General features: G+C 37.0%; 2 protein-coding genes across 2 annotated transcripts in view; both read right to left on the bottom strand.

Annotated features, from left to right (window-relative positions):
- LOC308609492 (sex comb on midleg-like protein 2) overlaps nucleotides 1-21,684 on the bottom strand; it is a gene marked incomplete at its 5' end in the record, with an annotated part of 41,654 nt that overhangs the window by 15,649 nt on the left and 4,321 nt on the right. Inside the window, 3 exon segments of the mRNA XM_081223137.1 lie at nucleotides 158-284; nucleotides 3,980-4,197; nucleotides 17,112-17,321. Of these exon segments, the coding sequence (XP_081079263.1) occupies nucleotides 158-284; nucleotides 3,980-4,197; nucleotides 17,112-17,321 (555 nt within the window).
- LOC308609219 (sex comb on midleg-like protein 2) overlaps nucleotides 17,307-21,684 on the bottom strand; it is a 142,793-nt gene continuing 138,415 nt past the window's right edge. The window contains exon 16 of the mRNA XM_081222839.1: nucleotides 17,307-17,321. The gene's annotated coding sequence lies outside the window, so the exon portion shown is untranslated. The remainder of the gene's footprint in view (nucleotides 17,322-21,684) is intronic.

The following is a 21,684-nucleotide window of genomic DNA, read 5'->3' as shown; positions in this document are numbered from 1 at the left end:
AATCAGAATTTCAAAATATTTTAATATGAAAAATGCTAAAAGAAACGTCTACTATTATCCTTTTTCCCTCTTATTTTATTTCCAGGACTTCAAAGACACTGAAAATAATACAACAAAAGATAACTAATTTTATACTCTTTTAAAAATATTAATTTACCTGTAGACATCACTATTTTAGATGACCCAGGAATAGCATCCTTATCATATAAAACACCACCACGTCCTCTGGCCAGCATACTGACAGAAGTTGAAGATGTGGAACATACAACAGGAATACATTTTTCCTGTTAAAAAAAAAATTCCTAGATAAGGAGGTCATAAAATTATTGGCATCACTGGTTCACAAATGATCAGTTGTCTGAAGTCCTCTGGGTTGGAAATCCCTGTGTCACAAACTGCAGTACTTTTCAGACTGTGCTCCTAAGAGGGGCCCATAAGCTGGTCAGGTAGGAGAGGAAGAGACCAAGAGGCTGGGATTCCCAATGCTACCCCCTGTTCCAACTAGTCACACTTTAGCCAAAATAATTCACTCTGTAAAACTTGTTTTATTTTTTTTTTTTTGAGGTTCCCAGTAAGTTTTTTACACTGCTAAAGGAGTTTGGAAATCTAATCCAGCAATTCATCAGATGAGGGTGGGGGACCTCAACAAGGCAGAGGACAAAGTTTGTCTTCAGAAAGCAGTCACTCATCTGGGTTTTTACCATATCTAGCCTGCATTTCTCCATATTACATACGATAATTTTGACAAAATCGTAAGTGGCTTGCTAAAGTCCATACAAAATTATGCCTGTTGTATGTAAGAACCAAATGTCTTCTGGGTATTGTTAACGTCACTAGTGTTTTGTTTATTTTATATCAACTCTTGGGGTTTTCTAGGAGCTATCTTCAAACACAACTCTTCAGTATCAGAGAAGGGGATCTTGTGCCTAGAAAAGGTAATAATAGAAGATATTTAAAAGGCAGGGAAAAAGGAGAAAAAAACAAACAGTGTTGTTGGATTTTTCTTTCTTTGTTTAAATTAGTGACTGTCATTTGGGTTCACAGTATCTTAGTAAATTATTTTGAAAATACTAAATTACAATTATTGTGTCAATATATTCTCATTCTTTCAGTATTTTAAAAATCTAAAATCTAAATCCTTTGACTTAGGACATACCAAAATAGTGTGTTTGCACTAACAATGTAAATTGAATACATTTATTTGGAAAATGTGCTTCCATACTTCCATACTTCTAGAATGCTTAAGGAAGGGAAGAAAATAATTGACAAAGGAGAGTACAGCAAGAACAATTCTTACTCTAGTTCAAAGAGTTGAATCTTCATCTTTTTATGATGAAATAATGAAGCTAAAAAAGATGAAGGTGGATCGAAATGCTTCCTTTGCAACAAAAAAGTTTATTATCAAAAAAATTACATTATCTTTCCCTTGCCCCTCCTCACCACCATGCAACAATATTTTCAAAAAGATCTCTTCAAAATTGTCAAATCGGCATTGGAATTATTTGAAAGTAAAAGCATGAAGAGAAACTTTTTGGAGTTATCATATCTTGACCATATACCAGCTAATCACAAAGACTTTTCTCAGCAACTGGAAAATATGTACTAAATATATGCATCAATGACACCCTTGATACATTTTAATTTTTAAAATGCATTTAAAATAAATGATTTGCCTTTAAATTTCATTAACTTTCCTTAAGTTTATACAATTTATTTTTTTAAATTATTTATTTATTTATTTGGTTGCACTGGGTCTTAGTTGCGGCAGGAGGGCTCCTTAGTAGTGGCTTTCCAGCTCCTTAGTTGTGGCATGCGAACTCTTAGTTGCGGCATGCATGTGGGATCTAGTTCCCTGACCAGGCATTGAACCCAGGCCCCCTGCATTGGGAGTGTGGAGACTTAACCACTGCGCCACCAGGGAAGTCCCCTTATAATTTATTTTTATTTTAAAAAATTTCATCTGCTAAGAATTTACATTAGAATAATCTGCTTATTTGATTTTTTCAATATTTATGATTTTATATTTGAAAAATATTCAGTTTTATTGACTTTTGATTTTTTTTCTTCTTGCGGTACACGGGCCTCTCACTGCTGTGGCCTCTCCCGTTGCAGAGCACAGGCTCCAGATGCGCAGGCTCAGCGGCCATGGCTCACGGGCCCAGCCGCTCCGCGGCATGTGGGATCTTCCCGGACCGGGGCACGAACCCGTGTCCCCTGCATGAGCAGGCAGACTCTTAACCACTGCGCCACCAGGGAAGCCCTGACTTTTGATTTTTATTTTATAAATTTTGAATGCCTTTTAAAATAAAATACCAATACTAATGTAAGTTTTTAAAATCAAAATGGTATTGTCATTTTGCTCCATACTGCAAACATTAGTTGTAACAAAATAGAAACGTTATATATATTGATATCAGGTGGCTGAACTCAGAAATGTTTAAGGTAATACTGCTGAAATTTAATTCAGTTCTAACATCTAGAGAGATTCTATGTCTTTATATTTAGAGTGTATTTCTTGTAGACAGGATGTATTTGGATCTTTTAAAAAATCCATTTTGATAATCTCTGTCTTCTAACTGAAAAGGTTAGTTGACTAATTTTTAAAGTAATTATTAATAAGTTTCGGTCTGGGTCTACCATTTATTATTTGTTTTCTGTTTGTTTCCTCTGTGTTTTGTTCCTCTGTCTTACTTTCCTCTTTTTTGTTGTTGTTGATTACTTGAATAGTCCTTAGAATTCCATTTTAATTTTCCTATTGGCTTTTTAGCTATATTTCTTTGCATTTGTATTTTTACAATATGCTCTGGGAGTTTCAATGTACAATCCACATAAAGTTAATATTGTACTACTTAACAGAAAATGTTGAAACCTTGCAATGCTACAAATCCATATCCCCCACCCCTAAGCCTTTATACTATCATTTTTTATGTATTATATCTATGTATGTTATAAACCCCACAAGACTGTATTGCATTATAATTATTGCTTTAAATAGTCCTATTTTTATAAAGAAATTAAGAGGAAAAAAGCAAAAAGAAAGTCATTAGTATTTACCTAGAGATAACTTCCTTCAGCATTTCTTACAGTGTTTGTCTGCCAGTGATGAATTTTTTGTATGCTCTTAACCTGAAAATGTCTTTAGTTCTTCATTCTTGAAGAGTATGTTTGCTGAATATAGCATTTCGTATAACACCCCTCCTCCTATGTGTATTCCCCCCAACCACAGTCTGTCTGCTTCCATTCATTCTCCAGTGTCTTCGGGTAGCTGCTTTTTCTATTATTTCCAGGTTTTAGAGTTGTTTTCTTTGGGGGAGAGTCAGTTAGGTAGGATGTGACTTTAGCATCACTGAATTTATCATCACACTGATTTCCCCCTCACCCCCATTTTACTGAGGTATAATCTATGTACAGTAAAATTCACTTCGCATTGATTTTTAAAGTATACTGAGTTTTAAATAAACTGGCTCGAACATAAATACACCCATGCAGTATCTTCAATGTGGTTTTGAAGAGGTCGAACACGATTCAGTTTTAAATTTATCCAAGAAAAGAAATAACAATCTTGATTGTTACAGGGGCCTTAAAAAGCCTTATATGCTTTTTTTTAAATTTTTAATTAGGTATAGTTGATTGACACAACAATGTTGTGTTTAATTTCTGCTGTATAGCAAAGTGACTCAGTTATATATCCTTTTTCATATTCCTTTCCATTATGGTTTATCACAGGATATTGAATATAGTTCCCTGTGCTATATAGTAGGTCCTTGTTATTTATCCATCCTATATATAGTTTACATCTGCTAGTCCCAAACTCCCAATCCTTCCCTTCCCCTCCCCGCTCCACCTTGTAAAAAGCCTTATATACTCTTGGTACATTCCTAAAAGGCATCATAACACTCTTAGTAAGTCCTAAACTGTATGTTTAATAATAAGGCACTACAGAGACCTGTAATACAAATTAGTAGGAGATACAACTAACCTTTCTTCCTGAGTTTGGGCCTTTTTTCCTTGGTGTGATATTTTTAACAGAACTCCCCTTCTTGGGGACTGAAGTATGTGCAGGTGGTTTAGTCCAACCTGATTTCTTGATCTGCTGTGTTGGTAATACTACAGCAGTTTTCTGTAGAGACTGCATTGAACGCTGGGTTGCTTTGGAAGGAGAAGACTGTGTTTTTGCTATATTCTTTGTAACAAGAACTGAGGGAAAAAACACACAACACAAAAATACAATTAAAATAAATGACATAATTAAGGTATTTTCTTCTTATGATTCAAAAGAAATTTAACTCAATCTTTAAAAATATTCCAAAGGTCATTCATTGAAAACCACTTAAAATAAAGGTACCATTTAAAATCACATTTTAGGTATTTAAGATTTCAGATTATCAGGAAATAGTCGGATCCTCCAGAAAAAAATAAAGAGGCTTTTATAATAAGAACCAGTAACTTCCCACTTAATTAGCACAGTGAAAATTTCTATCAATTTACCTTTTGTCTGCTTCTCATATTTTTAGTCCTTGGCACAGAAAAGTTTTTCCTTCAGAAAATACTATCCAATTATGCCATATATACAGGAATCATTTTGCCCGCCAATACAGAAAAACATAACAAAGCAGCTATCAACGGCTCCTGCTTCATCTTTTAAACGCCAGGGGAATCCCCCTAACTAGAGTCTTAGCGGCTAAAGTACATTATGTTCCTATATGTATGTTTAATAGTAAAGCTTCATAAGCTATAATATAGACTCTACATTAACATTGTCATGGAAAGACCACTATCATGCCCAACTGATTTGTATCTATTAGTTATTTGTAGCCCAATCAAGACAGTTTTAATATTTCAAATGAACATTACCTGCCAGGTTACTCTTGTATATATTCATAGTTAAGTAAAGAGAGATACTTTTAGTATTAATCCCTTAATAATTTCATTAGTACAAAAAATGAACTTTACATAGTAAATACTACTAACGTCAAAAAGTCTTTACAGGAAGAGCTGTATAAGTAAAACATTTATACATCTGTGCAAAAAACATCAACCACTTTTATTTTGAGGGCTTCATTTTACAACTTGAAACTAATCTACCACTTTGCTTCTCCCATCCTCAAAGACTATGTGTAAATGTGACCTTCTATGGAGAATACCACATCTTCCCTGCAGCCTTTTTGTCTACCTCTATCAATTACCTAGTCAAGAGGATGGAACAGCTGACAGGGCAAATGGAGGACCACTTAACTGCCACCCCATCACTTTCCCCCTCCCCTTATTTATAGTAATTTATCTACCTACACCAGCCTCTGTTTAACTCCTTACCATCGTTTACCTCATCATACTCCATGCCCACTTCCACTTTCTTCAAATAACTCTAGTAACCTAATTCACATGATTTCTTCTTACAGAGTCTCCCTGTTATCATCTTCAGGAATTTAAATATCATACTTCTGATGCTCCATCATCCCGACCTCATCAATAGACAATTTGTGAAGCTCTTCAACCTCCAAGATAACCAACTGTGCTTCCCTTCTCCACCTCCAACTTCCTTACCTGTCATCTTTGCTTTATACCAACTGATCATGCTTTTCATTCTCATTATGAGATCTAGCCACAAGCCCTCTCCATTTTCATCCAATCTGTTAGCTTTCTTCTGGCTTTACTTTACCCCCTTATCAACCTGCACCCAACTGTCCACCTCCACCAAAACCCTCATAACTAGTATCCCTTACGTTATCACCCCCTGATCTTTGATCATGTCCAACATGTCAGCTCCAACCACTGAGTCACACTATCATTTGCTTTCTCTGGTCTTGAGCAAGGGTCAGTTCTCTCCTTAAGGGGCCAGAGAGTAAATATTTTAGGCTTTGAAGGTCACATATGGTCTCTGTCATACAATCTTCTTTGTCTCTCTCTTTTTTTAAACCCTTTATGAATATAAAAACTATTCCTAGCTCACAGGCTACGTGGGCTAAATGTGGCCCTCAGGTTGTAGTTTGCCAACTCCTGCTACAGAACATTGGGACACTGTAGATCACTGTAACATCCATGCTAACCTCAACTGGGGTGTCACTGCTTCAACTCACTGATTTCCAAGTATGTTTCAATGGCAGAACATTTTCCCCTTTTTAAGCTCCCCTCTCCCTCTCACCCTATTCCATTCAGCAAATGACCCTACCGTCTACTTTATGAGAAGAGTAAAGGCTATCTTTTGGGAGTGATCATAGACATCCCATTCCTCCATCTTAAAATACTTTTATTTTCATTCATTCTCATCTCTTCCTCTTATATCAAATGAAGTTTTCTCTCTACTCTTCTAGGCCAAATCCCCTTTCACTTTTGTCCTAATAACTATCTTCTCTGGTTCCTCTGGAACATTACAGTTTCAATTATCTCCTCTCTTCATGGTATTTAATCACTTGATCCCCAACTCCTTGCTCTCTCTTACAACCCTCATATATCCCTCATTTGGAAGTTTCCTTCCCTAGTTTTTGGTACTTTCAAGCCCTTGCATGAATCTTCCTTCTACTCACTAACAAGATACAAAGAAGAATCGCCTATACTTCATACTTCAGTTTCCTTATTATTCTGGGCTTCCTTAGTCTCCTATAATAAGCTTTTCTTCCCCCCAACCATTTAAAAAAAATTCTTTCCAAGGTAATGACCCCTTCCCAGTAACTAAACCCAAATAAATCCTCATTCTCTTGACCAATCTATTCATCACCACAGTTCTGGTCCCCACCTTTTAATATATGGCATGAAGAAAAGCAAATAGATTGCGCTCTGGGCCTGAGTTTAAATTCCTGTACTAGGTTAGTTTAAGACAGAACCTAGGAGTATAGGAGGTCCTCAAAAAATATTTACTAAATGAACGAAAAATATTTTCAACCTGCAAGCCAATGTTAGACCTCCAAAACAAGTATATTTTATATAAAGTATTGTAATAAAGTATTACTTTGTGGAACATGGCAAATGTAATGAAGTCAATATTTGATCTAAAAAATTTGACATTTGATATTAATAAATCTTGGGACACAAAATATTTGAGCCATAGCTTCAAATATTCCCCCCAAATATAATATTCTATTACAATAAAACTCCTTGATGCATGGTACATATATACATGTACGACCAAAGTAAGAAAAATGCATTATGAAAAATTAAAATTTTTTCACTTTAGAAAGCGAGCTTTTCAACGGCAAAGACTCAGTTTGGTTCACTGCCATATCCCCAGCACCTAGAACAAAATACTTTTTAAACTACTTTAACTAAAGAGGAATGAGTAATCATTCAATACACTGAACAGCAAAATTAAACTATATACATTATACATGTATTTTTATCTCTCCTCCAAAGAGCAATCATATAACATATACACACCATGCTAAAACTCTATTCAGTATTAATTAAACTATTGAAAAAGAAATTAGATTTGTTTAAAAGATAAGGTGAAAATTATACATAGCACTACAACCATGTGTTCATAGTGGTAACAAAGTGAGTAAAAACCTCTTTGAAAAAAGTATGTAAAATATACAGAAGGATGTGCTAATCATCTTTAATAAAAGTTTTATGCGAATACCTAACACAAAAGATACCTGGTTCCTCAGCTTATCTTCAGGTAGAACAGACAATGCTTGGGTAAGAAAAATGTCCAGGAGATATGAAGTTACTCAATTATGAAAATGCAAAAGAAATGAATAAATCTTGGGAAACAATCAGAAGGCAGGAAATAAAGTCAAGAGTAGGCCTGGAAGCCTGGAACAGGGGGAACTGAAGAAAGAAAGGAGGTAGGTGCCAACATGTACTGGCTACCCATTACATGCTAAGTGCTTCAATATCTGTTATTGCATGTAATCCTCCCAAATGTCCTATGAGGTAGGTATTATTCCCCACTTTATACCTGAGGAAACTTAGGCTCTGTGCGATTAGCTAACTTTGCCAAGATCACCCATTTGGCTAAGAGACTTTTATCTCCTAAGTGCATGCTTTTTCTAATACGCCACCTTGCTTTCTGTCCTCTAACAAAAAAGCCTATTAAATTCACTCCCCCGAGTCAAAGTGCATGTGTTTCAAAAAAGAAGAAGAAGAAGGCCCAAAAGACAACCCTGTGAACTCCTATGATAATTCACTAGTTGCTAGGTGCTCTCTGACAGAGGAAGTCTTGGGTTTTTTTAAAATCAGATGTGGAGGCATACTTATAAGGAGAAAACATTAACAAGTACAGACAAAAACACGCTGGTAAAACTTTTCATGCCTGGAGATTTAACCTTATTTAATATTTATTGCCAAACAGTACTCATTAAATGTACGTTTCTGTTGACACATGAAGATGCTTTATTATTGAAAGGTACTGCTTGCATTCTCTGAGCTATGAAAAGAGAGTAGCACATACAATTATCGTAGAAAAGGAAATACACTTAGAAATGAACAGCAACCCCTATTTCCAGTTACTGTTATACCTGTGCTGGTTTGGCTTACACATGGCTGACCTGAAGAGGAACTAAAATGGATTAGAGATATAAATTAATATGTATCTTGCTTTTGATCTAAAAAGACATGATAGAGGTATGGTTGCTTACTGTTCTCCAGATTTTTCCATCCACCATTTACTTAATACCTAGTGTGTTCTTTTTACCAATCTAGGCAATTTAGGAAATCCAGAAGAAATAAATACGGTCCCAGTCATACGGTTCATATTTTATATGTATGTTTGTGTGTGTGTGTGTGTGTGTGTGTGTGTGTGTGTATATATATATATATATATATATATATATATAATTCCTATCTCCTTAAGTAGACAGATTTATGATTTCCTTCTCCTCAAATAGACTGAATGCTATATATATAACCATATGACAACAAGGGCAGAAACTACTGTAAAAACAGATGCCTTGAATTTGAGGCTAGAAATAGACAAAATCAAAATATGAATAGCCAAAAATAGAAAAGTAACATATGGTTTGGAAAAAACAAAATTGAGTAAAAAAGAAAAAAAATCTGTCACTGTAAACATTTGACTTTGCAAACTTTTTCAGACTGAGGAATTCTTTGCAAGTCATCTTCCTTATTTCTAAAAATGCATGTACAATGAAACTGTCATTATTCTAAGGATCTTTCATACTGGTAACTATAAAACCAAAGAAGCAACACAAGCCTCAATTATGAAGAACATGGAGATATCAACAGAGATGGTTACACCTAAACTATCCAACCTGGAGGCCTGGTATTCACAGAAACTCAGTCAAGGTACCCAATGCCCCTACCTGGAACTTTGCTCCCTGTTCCATAGAGCCCATGTTGCCACAAACTGATGGGTCACGGGCAGCAATAAAAGCCAAGGGGAGGCAGAGTCAAGTGTAAACCCTCTGAACTTCATTCCTTCATTCCTGCTGCCATCCCACGCCATAGCACTGGCCTCCTTGACTGGTATCTTCAGACACTACCCTATTTCTTCTCTCCTCTCCCCACGCCTGTACCAGAGAAGCCACAATCCTATCCCAGAAACCTTGCTTTAGGAATCAAACGTTCATAACGGACAGAGTTTGCTTTACCTCTGAAACTAGCTTTTTGAATAGCTGTTTTTTGAAGGACTATTACTGTCACATAAGAGTGACTTTACCTCTTCATAAGCATACTGACAGTCTTTTAAATGCACTTATTTCCTTATTTTTTGCAATAAAAAATCCTTTTAGAAAACCTCAAATAAGCTAAGAAAACTCTTGAAGGAAACCACAAGGGGTAGTTACTAGTGGAAAAGGAAACAAGGAAGCAGGTTCTTGACACTTATCGCAGCAGGCGTTTTGGAAGGCAGGAGCTAGCTGAGGACTACGAATTTTCTCGGAAGAAGCAGGGTAGAGATCAGATGGACATGGAACTCTGGTACGAGCCACTCTTTACACCTATTCTCTCCCCTGCTTCTTACTATCTAGTGCAGAGACACTGGCTCCAGATTAATTACATTCAAATCCAGCTTTACCACATAATATCTATGAGAAATGATAGCTTGGGCAAATTAGCTGAAATCTGTACGTGGCACATGGTATACACTCAATAAATGTTCGCTGTTATTATCAACACCATCAACCATCCCTGTCTCCATTCTCCCTCTCCCTTCCCAGATTCTGAGGGTGCTCCTTGCCTTCTTCCATCAGTGGATTGGATAATGGGGAAACATTGTTGTCAATGCCTAACAAATGGAAGAAAGAAGTTTCCTCCAAAGAAGGAACTCCTATTTATCTACATTATCTACAGGTAATACCTTCACTCCTTCCTTTTATAACCAAACTTCTTGAAACACTAGCTCATGGTCACTATTATTGTCATTTTCTCATTTTTCAACCCTCTGCCAGCACACTTCAGGCACCTCTTTTTAGGGAATCTGTGTGCTTACATCACCCATAACCTCCTAACAGCCACTGACAATGATGCTTCTTCCTGATCTTATTTGACTTCCAGCAAGCACTAAACACTTCTTTTGAAAATTCTTTCTTGGACTTCACATGGCCACTCCCTCCTTGTTCTCCTCGTACCTCTGTCACTTTTCCTATGGTGTCCCCCAGGATTAGCTATCTTCTCCCTACCTTCATCTCAGTTTTGAGCACTTTGGTTCACACCCTTGGTTTCAGCTACTGCCTACACATGATAATGATTCCCAAATTGTTCTCTTGCTCATTCAAGCACTCACGTGCCTACCTCCCCCCCACCACATCCCCGACAGGCCCGTCTCAAGTTCCAGAGCTGTGTTTTCAATAGCTAACAGATAATCTACATAGGCATCTCAAACTCAACATGTCCAAAAGGAGAATCATCATGCTTATCCTATATGCTCTATCTTGATGAATGCCATTACCTTTTTATCACCAAATTACCGGAAGTCAGAAATCTTGAAGTCATCTTTGTACTCTTCCTCCCTTCACATGTCTAACCAAGCCTACCTCCTTTAAGTATTTCCTAGTTGTGTTCTTCTTTATGCCTGTCAATGACTTGGTCCAAGACCTCATGACTTCTCACATAAGCTACAACACTAGCTTCTTAATTGGCATCCCTGGCTGCCCTTTCCAATACATACTCTATAGTACATCAGCATGATCTTTCAAAAATACAAATTGTATGTCACTTTTCCACTTAAAACATCTTCAGTGATGCCACATTACCCATACGCTAAACTCTGAACTCCTTGGCCTGGTATCCAAGGCCCTCTACGTATCTTCACAGCCTCATCTCATCTCTTCCCCATCTATCATTATAGATTCAGCCATAATCATCTGCTTCAGATCCCCAAACATTCTGACCTTTACTGCCTTTGCAGAGGCTGACCCAAGCAAAGTCTTCCCTCCCTTGTCACTAGCTAAACTACCATGCATTATCTGAAATTCTGCTCAATTACCAGCTCTGTAAAACTCTAGCACTAAGCTCTGAGGCAAACCATAGGATTTTAATGGTCATATACCACACATACGGCATTTATCTCTTCTGGCACAGATCTTATAGCATCTTATCTTTACTTACACATCTATCTGTCTAGACACACTGTGAGTTCCTTCAGGGGAAGGAACCATGTAAGTTCCATTGTTACATCTCCAACATCTGGTCTAGGGTTCCACTGTTATATCTCCAACACCTGGTTATATCTCCAACATCTGCGACATAATGGGCATCCAATAAATGTTTGTTAAATGAATAAATGTTTAATATTCAAGTTTTGCCTCTGATCTTATATTATTATAGAGACAATTCAGGTAGTTTATGCATTAAATAGATGACCACAGCTTGGTCACAACATTACAGATTTCTTGGAAAAATACGCTTCAAATGCTAATCAACCAACTTAAAAATCAACTTCTAGAATACATTCCATTCAAAAATAAAGGAAGGATTGCAAATCAAAACCACAGTGAGGTACCACTTCACACCCACTAAGATGGCTATAATTTTAAGAAAAGGAAAATAACAAGTGTTGGCAAGCATATGGAGAAACTGAAACCCTCATACACTGCTGGTGGGAATGTAAAGTTGTGCAGCTCTGTGGAAAACAGTTTGGTGGTCCATGAAAAAGTTAAACAAGGACTCGAACAAGTACATGTGTGGGCATGTTCATAGCAGCACTACTAAAAGTAGCCAAAAGGTGGAAACAGCCCAAATGTCCATCAATGGATAAATGGGTAAACAAATGTGTGGTATATACATACAATGGAATACTATTCGGCCATGAAAAGGGATAACCGATACATGCTATGACATGGATGAACTTTGAAGACATTATGCTAAATGAAAGAAGCCAGACACAAAATCACATACTATATGATCCTATTTACATAAAATATCTAGAACAGGTAAATCCATAGGCACAGAATAGAGATTGATGATAACCAGGGGCAAGGGGGTAGAGGGAGTGGGGAGCAACTGCTTGATGGGTACGGGGTTTCCTTTTAGGGTGATGAGAATGTTCTGGAACTAGACGAAGGTGGTAGTTGCACAACACTGTGAATGTACTAGTAAGTGTTTCTGAATTTGTGCATTATTAAATGGTTAATTTTATATTATGTGAATTTCACCTCATTTAAAAAAAACACACTGGGGGAGAAAAGGGAAGAGAAATTTGTATACTTCAAATGAGCCAGAGACTTCACATATATTATTAAAATTTGTGTTTACAATTTTGTAAAGCAAGTATTATTCTCTCGATTTTACATATAAAGAAAGAGAGGCTCAGCGAGGTAAGTAACATCCAATCCAGTATCACACATCTAGTCTAGAAGTGGTAGAAATGGGATTCAAATTCAGGTCTATCTCACCCAAAAGCCCATGCTCTCTGCTTAAACCGGGTACTATTTTTAATTAGCGAGGGAAAAAAATGAAAAGACATGGTCTTTTAATTAAAATATTTTCTATAAACTTAATGAGCAAAATGCAGAATTAAGTGGTTGGCTTAAACATTTTTTCAGGTTCAAATCTGAGGAAGCTTACATGTACACAACAAAGAAAAATATTTAAAGTAATACTGAAAACAAACTATCAACATGCCCTTAACAATCCGGTGTTTTAGGTGCTTCAGTTTTTTCAATTCTCTTGGCTGAATATAAACCCTTAAGGAAAAAAACTGCACCAAATATTGGAGTATCTTCTGAGAGTCTTTCTTTACTCTTTAAACTTTCTTGTGGATTTTCTCTAATTCAAATATTTACAATCATAACACATTTTATATTTGTCTATTAATTACTAGAAAAACAGAGTAAGACTACTTAAGTAGATGGGACCAAACCAATACAATTCTGTGTACATGGAACAGAATACAACATATGCTGCCCTCAGTTGGTCTCAATGACTCTTGGCAATGAACATTACTGATTTTTTAATTAAAGTTTCCTAATGCTTTTATACCAAAAATATTACCAGTGATTATATCCAGATGGCAGGAATATAAGCAATTTTTAGATTTTACTCATCACTTATCTTTGTTTTCTAAATGTTCTACAATAAATACCAATTTTTGTCATTAAAAATATAAAATGCCCCAACAAAGATAAACAACCTAGCCACTTTTTGACTAAGAATATAACCAGTCACTCTAAATATTTAGATGTCTCTAAAGAAAACAATTATTCAACATAAGCATTATAATATTGTTTTGATAAAAAGCCATACAACTTTTAGACTAGATATATGGATATTTAGTGGATATATGTATCCACTAAAAATAACATTAGAAAAACCTACACAGGTTCACTGCATACCTATAGAGACCTTTAGAATCTATAGCTCAGTCTCCAGCAGTTTCAGAATTAAAGAGCAGATCCCCTCATTACCAAGGCAGAAATCTTTCAGAGAAGCTTACTCAGCAGAACATAATCATAAAAGCATCTCTACTGCCCAAGCAGTTGACCATCAGAGACATATGGTGCCTACCATTCATAGTAGCAGGGGCACTCTCTGTCCTGGTCAGATACCTTCCCACACCTCAATCCTGCCTCCCACAGGTCTCTGCTTATCATTCTTCCTTTTATCATTACTTAAAGACTTCTCTACCATACCACTTTTTTACTCTATCTCTTACTTGCCCAAAACAAACATAGAAGTCCTTTTTTGACCCCCACCCCTTGTTCACTTTAAAAGGTTTATTTGTTTTACCACTAATCACTACAAGGGAAAAAAAGTTACAAAGGAAAACAAGATCTCTAATTTTTCGTGGTAGCTATCCTGGTTTTTATGGAGACAGGACCTGTCTTTTCAAATTTAACCCTTGTTGGCCCTTGCAGCCAGTTACCTATTCTGACCTGAGGGCTCTGCCCAGTTCCCTGCTCATTGACCAAGCAGAGGTGGCTCGGTTGGCAATGGTGAGAGTCCAGTAGGGTGAACAAACCCTTAGCTCCTCCACTGTCCCTCCTGATTCTCCTTCATGAACCATGTAGGTTTCTCTCAACACCAAGAACCACAGTTTTACAGTATTAAAAACACCTTAAACATATAATAAAAGGTAACTTTCACATAAAAAGAAATAAATCCTTCACTCAGAAAAATAAAGATCTCATTTAAAAAAACTTGCTTTTGGGGTCTGATAGACCGTCTCCATTTGGGAAGTGCTGCTATGTCTCTTCCAGTAGCCTTCAAAAGTTATGTCTGGACAACTAAACCAAAACCAAATATACTGAAAGGATCTGCAGCTTTGAGTCACTCCTTCCCCCGTTTCAAAACAGGGCTTGGAGATCTAAGGTAAACAGATTAAAGAAGAGAGAAGAAATTCTTCATACACATACCTTATAAAACATACGTTAATCTGCATAGAATAGTCTATCTTAAGGTGATTTAAAACTTGTAAAAATGTTACTGGGAAAATTTTTCCAAACAAAATTGAAAGGATAAAGGATAGCTCTCTAACTTAAACAAATTACAAAAGTCCAGTTATTTATCTCCATACCTAAGTGACAAGGCCTTTTATCCTTGGCATACATACAAAATTAAAACAAGAAAATCGGGGCTTCCCTGGTGGCGCAACGGTTGAGAGTCCGCCTGCCGATGCAGGGGACACGGGTTCGTGCCCCGGTCCGGGAAGATCCCACATGCCGCGGAGCGGCTGGGCCCGTGAGCCACGGCCACTGAGCCTGCGCATCTGGAGCCTGTGCTCCGCAACGGGAGAGGCCACAACAGTGAGAGGCCCGCGTGCCGCAAAAAAAAAAAAAAATCTCAGAAAACTAGGAACAGAGGGAAAATTCCACAACTAGATAAAGGGTATTTATGAAAACCCACAGCTAACGTCACATTCAATGGTGAATGACTTGAAAGCTTTTCCCCTAAGATTAGGAGCAAGACAAGGATGCCCGTTTTCACCACTGCTATCAACACTGTACTGAAAATTTTAGCCAGAGCTATTAGGCTGTCAAATGCTACTTTGAACACTTACAAATGATTAAAACGATAAATATAATGTTATATATATTTTACCACAATAAAAAAATTACCTAGCCACCTTTTCTGAAATCTCCTATTCTGAATTTTTATGTCAGTTACATAGATAAAAGGGATCAGACTATAAGTACTGCTCTGCAACCTCCTTTTCCCACTAAATATGTATTAGTCTTTCCAAACTAATACCTTTAGGCATACTGCAATCAGTTTTAACAGCTTCTCAGTTTCCTATCATGCACATAGGCCATGCATGATTTATTTAACCAGTCCTCAATTCATGGATATTTAAGTTACTTCTAAAGTTTCCCTCTTGCAAAGAACGCTGCTGAACAGTCGTGCACTTCTGCAAGTAGTTCTATGGGATAAATTCCTAGAAGTACAAATGAGATGTCAAAGGGCATCCACAATTGAAAATTCTCCTCTAGTTCTTTCCCCACTATCGAGGAGTCAGTCAGATGTTTTGTAATACACTAAGAAAGCATCCTGTTGGTCTTGAATACAGTTTTAAAGCCAGAACTGATAACAAGTGGTATCAAATGACTTTTGGCATCATTTAGACCAGGGGTTGACAAACTACAGCCTGTAGACCAAACCCACCCTGCTGCCTGTTTTTGTATAGCCCAGGAGCCAAGAATGGTTTTATTTTTTGGTGGGTTTTTTTTTCACATTTTTAAGTTTTAAATTTTAAAAAACACAAAAGAATATTTCATGAAATGGAAAAATTATAGGAAATTCAAATTTCAGTGTCCATAAAGGTTTTTTTTTTTTTTTCATAAAGTTTTACTGGAACACAGCCATACTCGTCTGCTAATATCATGTTGTTTTCACATTTCAACAGCAGAGCTGAGTAGTTGCAACAGAGCCCTTACAACTGCAAATCCTAAAATATTTACTATCTGGTCCTTTACAGGAAAAGTTCGCTGACCTCTAATCTAAGCAACAATATTTCAATGTTTTAAAGAGTAGGAAACTCAAGTCTCTAAGCAAATGGCAAAGAGCATACTGTCATATAGTTACTGAAGGAATGTTCCCAAGGGGTTAACGTCTCTTGGCTCTGTGTATAAGTGAGGAGGTGAATGGCCTCCCATTTCCTTGTTACTGTGGTTGAGAAGCAACCACTGGAAGGACAAGTAGCTAGAGTTCTGGTTGCAGGATACTACTTTCCAGGGACTCTTTTTTGGGTGCTAATGTAAATGATGCTGTGTTTTTAATTTCAAGTTTCAATTGTTTACTGCTTGTATATAGGAAAGGGATTGACTTTTGCATATTAACCTTGTATCCTGAGAATCTTGCCATAATTGCTTGGGAGTTTTTTGTTGATTCTTTGAGATCTTCAACAAAGACAATCATGTTGTCTGTTCCATGGACTCTTGGCCCAAGATGTTTCTCCCATAAGTTCAGTTTTTGCTTTGCCCCCAGATAGTTATAATTTTAGTTGCCAGGTATAAATAATTCTTCAGAAACAAAATATAGTCTCCCCAACACTTTCCAAGGCTACCTCCCCACTCCCCGTAGAACAAAAATAGAAAAGGAGACATGACAAAGCCTAAATGAAGGGAAAATGAAAGCACAAGTAAACACTGTGCTATTAACACGAAGCTTCGCCCTCTGACAGTAACTAATTAATGTAAAAATTAGAGGAATATTTAAGCAATTTACTGGAAATGAGGACCAGGGGGCAAAATTTCACACAGGAGGAAATTTAACAAAATTACCATATGACAATTGGGATGGTTCCTCAGAGCTATCACTGTCGCTTTCAAAATCTGGTTGTATAGTCAACATTTCATCACTGGAAACTCTGCTCTCATAATCCTCTGTATCGGAATCTTCTACGATCACAACATCAGCATCATCACTGGCATCACTGTCCTCTTCAATATCACTGGCATCACTGTCCCCCTCAATAGTTACAGTAATATGAGCTAAGAAGAAGCAAAGAGAAAGGGTAGATTAGATACCACATTAAATTAAAAGTTTCTAGAGGAAACTACCTTATAAAGTTATGGAGTGTTTAAAAAACACTTTAGCTGAATAAAATTACAGTAAATATTTTCATATCTCTAATTGCAAGTTAGCTAAGAAATCAACTGCTTAGTATGAAGCTTTGAGATATATGTGTATGTACACACACACAAATAGTATTATTTCTAGGATTTCCTATTCTATAGAGCAATAAATTTCTTCTACTTCAAGGAACTGGACCACAGAAAGATAGACAAGATGAAAAGGCAGAGGGCTATGTACCAGATGAAGGAACAAGACAAAACCCCAGAAAAACAACAAAATGAAGTGGAGAGAGGCAACCTTCCAGAAAAAGAATTCAGAATAATGATAGTGAAGATGATCAAGGACCTCAGAAAAAGAATGCAGGCAAAGATCGAGAAGATGTAAGAAATGTTTAACAAAGACCTAGAAGAATTAAAGAACAAACAAACAGAGATGAACAGTACAATAAATGAAATGAAAACTACACTAGAAGGAATCAATAGCAGAATAACTGAGGCAGAAGAACGGATAAGTGACCCGGAAGACAGAATGGTGGAATTCACTGCTGCGGAACAGAATAAAGAAAAAAGAATGAAAAGAAATGAAGACAGCCTAAGAGACCTCTGGGACAACATTAAACGCAACAACATTCGCATTAGAGGGGTCCCGGAAGGAGAAGAGAGAGAAAGGATCTGAGAAAATATTTGAAGAGATTATAGTCGAAAACTTCCCTAACATGGGAAAGGAAATAGCCACCCAAGTCTAGAAAGCCCAGAGAGTCCCATACGGGATAAACCCAAGGAGAAACACACCGAGACACATAGTAATCAAATTCACAAAAATTAAAGACAAAGAAAAATTATTGAAAGCAGCGAGGGAAAAACGACAAATAACGTACAAGGGAACTCCCATAAGGTTAACAGCTGATTTCTCAGCAGAAGCTCTACAAGCCAGAAGGGAGTGGCATGACATATTTAAAGTGATGAAAGGGAAGAACCTACAACCCAGATTACTCTACCCAGCAAGGATCTCATTCAGATTCGATGGAGAAATCAAAAGTTTTACAGACAAGCAAAAGCTAAGAGAATTCAGCACCACCAAAACAGCTCTACAACAAATGCTAAAGGAACTTCTCTAAGTGGGAGACACAAGAAAAGGACCTACAAAAACAAACCCAAAACATTAAGAAAATGGTAATAGGAACATACATATCGACAATTACCTTAAACGTGAATGGATTAAATGCTCCAACCAAAAGACACAGGCTTGCTGAATGGATACAAAAACAAGACCCATATATATGCTTTCTACAAGAGACCCACTTCAGACCTAGGGACACATACAGACTGAAAGTGAGGGGATGGAAAAAGATGTTCCATGCAAATGGAAATCCAAAGAAAGCTGGAGTAGCAATACTCATATCAGATAAAACAGACTTTAAAATATAGAATGTTACAAGAGACAAGGAAGGACACTACATCACGATCAAGGGATCAATCCAAGAAGAAGATATAACAATTAAAACTATATATGCACCCAACATACGAGCACCTCAATACATAAGGCAACTGCTAACAGCTGTAAAAGAGGAAATCGACAGTAACACAATAATAGTGGGGGACTTTAACACCTCACTTACACCAATGGACAGATCATCCAAAGAGAAAATTAATAAGGAAACACAAGCTTTAAATGACACAATACCAGATAGATTTAATTGATATTTATAGGACATTCCATCCAAAAACAGCAGATTACACTTTCTTCTCAAGTGCACACGGAACATTCTCCAGGATAGATCATATTGTGGGTCACAAATCAAGCCTCAGTAAATTTAAGAAAATTGAAATCATATCAATCATCTTTTCTGACCACAACGCTATGAGATTAGAAATCAATTACAGGGGGAAAGACGTAAAAAACACAAACACACGGAGGCTAAACAATACGTCACTAAATAACGAAGAGATCACTGAAGAAATCAAAGAGGAAATCAAAAACTACCTAGAGACAAATGACAATGAACACAACGATCCAAAACCTACGGGATGCAGCAATAGCAGTTCTAAGAGGGAAGTTTATAGCAATACAATCCTACCTCAAGAAACAACAAACATCTCAAATAAACAATCGAACCTCACACCTAAAGAAACTAGGGAAAGAAGAACAAACAAAACCCAAAGTTAGTAGAAGGAAAGAAATCATAAAAATCAGAGCAGAAATAAATGAAATAGAAACAAAGAAGACAATAGCAAGAATCAATAAAACTAAAAGCTGGTTCTCTGAGAAGATAAACAAAATTGATGAACCATTAGCCAGACTCATCAAGAAAAAAGAGGGAGAGGGGGCTTCCCTGGTGGTGCAGCGGTTGAGAGTCCGCCTGCCGATGCAGGGGACACGGGTTCGTGCCCCGGTCCAGGAAGATCCCACATGCCATGGAGCGGCTAGGCCCGTGGGCCATGGACGCTGAGCCTGCGCGTCCGGAGCCTGTGCTCTGCAACCGGAGAGGCCACAACAGTGAGAGGCCCGCGTACCGCAAAAAAAAAAAAAAAGAAAAGGAAAGAAAAGAGGGAGAGGACTCAAATCAATAAAATTAAAAATGAAAGAGGAGAAGTTACAACAGACACCACAGAAATACAAAGCACCCTAAGAGACTACTACCAGCAACTCTATGCCAATACAATGGACAACCTGGAAGAAATGGACAAATTCTTAGAAAGGTATAACCTTCCAAGACTGAACCAGGAAGAAATAGAAAATATGAACAGACCAATCACAAGTAATGAAATTGAAACTGTGATTAAAAATCTTCCAACAAACAAAAGTCCAGGACCAGAGGGCTTCACAGATGAATTCTACCAAACATTTAGAGAAGAGCTAACACCCATCCTTCTCAAACTCTTCCAAAAAATTGCAGAGGAAGGAACACTCCCAAACTCATTCTATGAGGCCACCATCACCCTGATACCACAACCAAACAAAGATACTACAAAAATGAAAATTACAGACCAATATCACTGACGAATATAGATGCAAAAATCCTCAACAAAATACTAGCAAACAGAATCCAACAACACATTAAAAGGATCATACACCATGATCAAGTGGGATTTATCCCATGGATGCAAGGATTCAATATACGCAAATCAATCAATGTGATACACCATTTTAACAAATTGAAAGAGAAAAACCATACGATCATCTCAGTAGATGCAGAAAAAGCTTTTGACAAAATTCAACACCCATTTATGATAAAAGCTCTGCAGAAAGTGGGCATAGAGGGAACCTATCTCAACATAATAAAGGCCATATGTGACAAACCCACAGCAAACATCATGCTCAATGGTGAAAAACTGAAAGCATTTCCTCTAAGACCAGGAACAAGACAAGGATGTCCACTCACACCACTATTATTCAACATAGTTTTGGAAGCCCTAGCCATGGCAATCAGAGAAGAAAAAGAAATAAAGGGAATACAAGCTGGGAAAGAAGAAGTAAAATTGTCACTGTTTGCAGATGGCATGATACTATACATAGAGAATCCTAAAGGTGCCACCAGAAAACTACTAGAGCTAATCAATGAATCTGGCAAAGCTGCAGGATACAAAATTAATGCACAGAAATCTCTTGCATTCCTACATGATAATGATGAAAAATCTGAAAGAGAAACTAAGGAAACACTCCCATTTACCACTGAAACAAAAAGAATAAAATACCAAGAAATAAACCTACCTTGGGAGACAAAAGACCTGTATGCAGAAAACCCTAAGACACTGGCTGAAAGAAATTAAAGATGATACCAACAGATGGAGAGATATACCATGTTCTTTGGATTGGAAGAATCAATATTGTGAAAATGACTATACTACCCAAAGCCATCTACAGATTCAATGCAATCCCTATCAAATTACCAATGGCATTTTTTACAGAACTAGAACAAAAAATCTTAAAATTTGTATGGAGACACAAAAGACCCCGAATAGCCAAAGCAGTCTTGAAGGGAAAAAAAACGGAGCTGCAGGAATCAGACTCCCTGACTTCAGACTATACTACAAAGGTACAGTAATCAAGACAATATGGTACTGACACAAAATCAGAAATATAGATCAATGGAACAGGATAGAAAGCCCAGAGATAAACCCACGCACCTATGGTCAACTCATCTATGACAAACGAGGCAAGGACATACAATGGAGAAAAGACAGTCTCTTCAATAAGTGGTGTTGGGAAAACTGGACAGCTACATGTAAAAGAATGAAATCAGAACACTCCCTAACACCATACACAAAAATAAACTCA

This window comes from Mesoplodon bidens (assembly GCF_964165515.1).
Source record: "Mesoplodon bidens genome assembly, chromosome: X".
Lineage (NCBI taxonomy): Eukaryota > Metazoa > Chordata > Mammalia > Artiodactyla > Ziphiidae > Mesoplodon > Mesoplodon bidens.
This window is presented reverse-complemented; position numbering and strand designations above follow the sequence as displayed.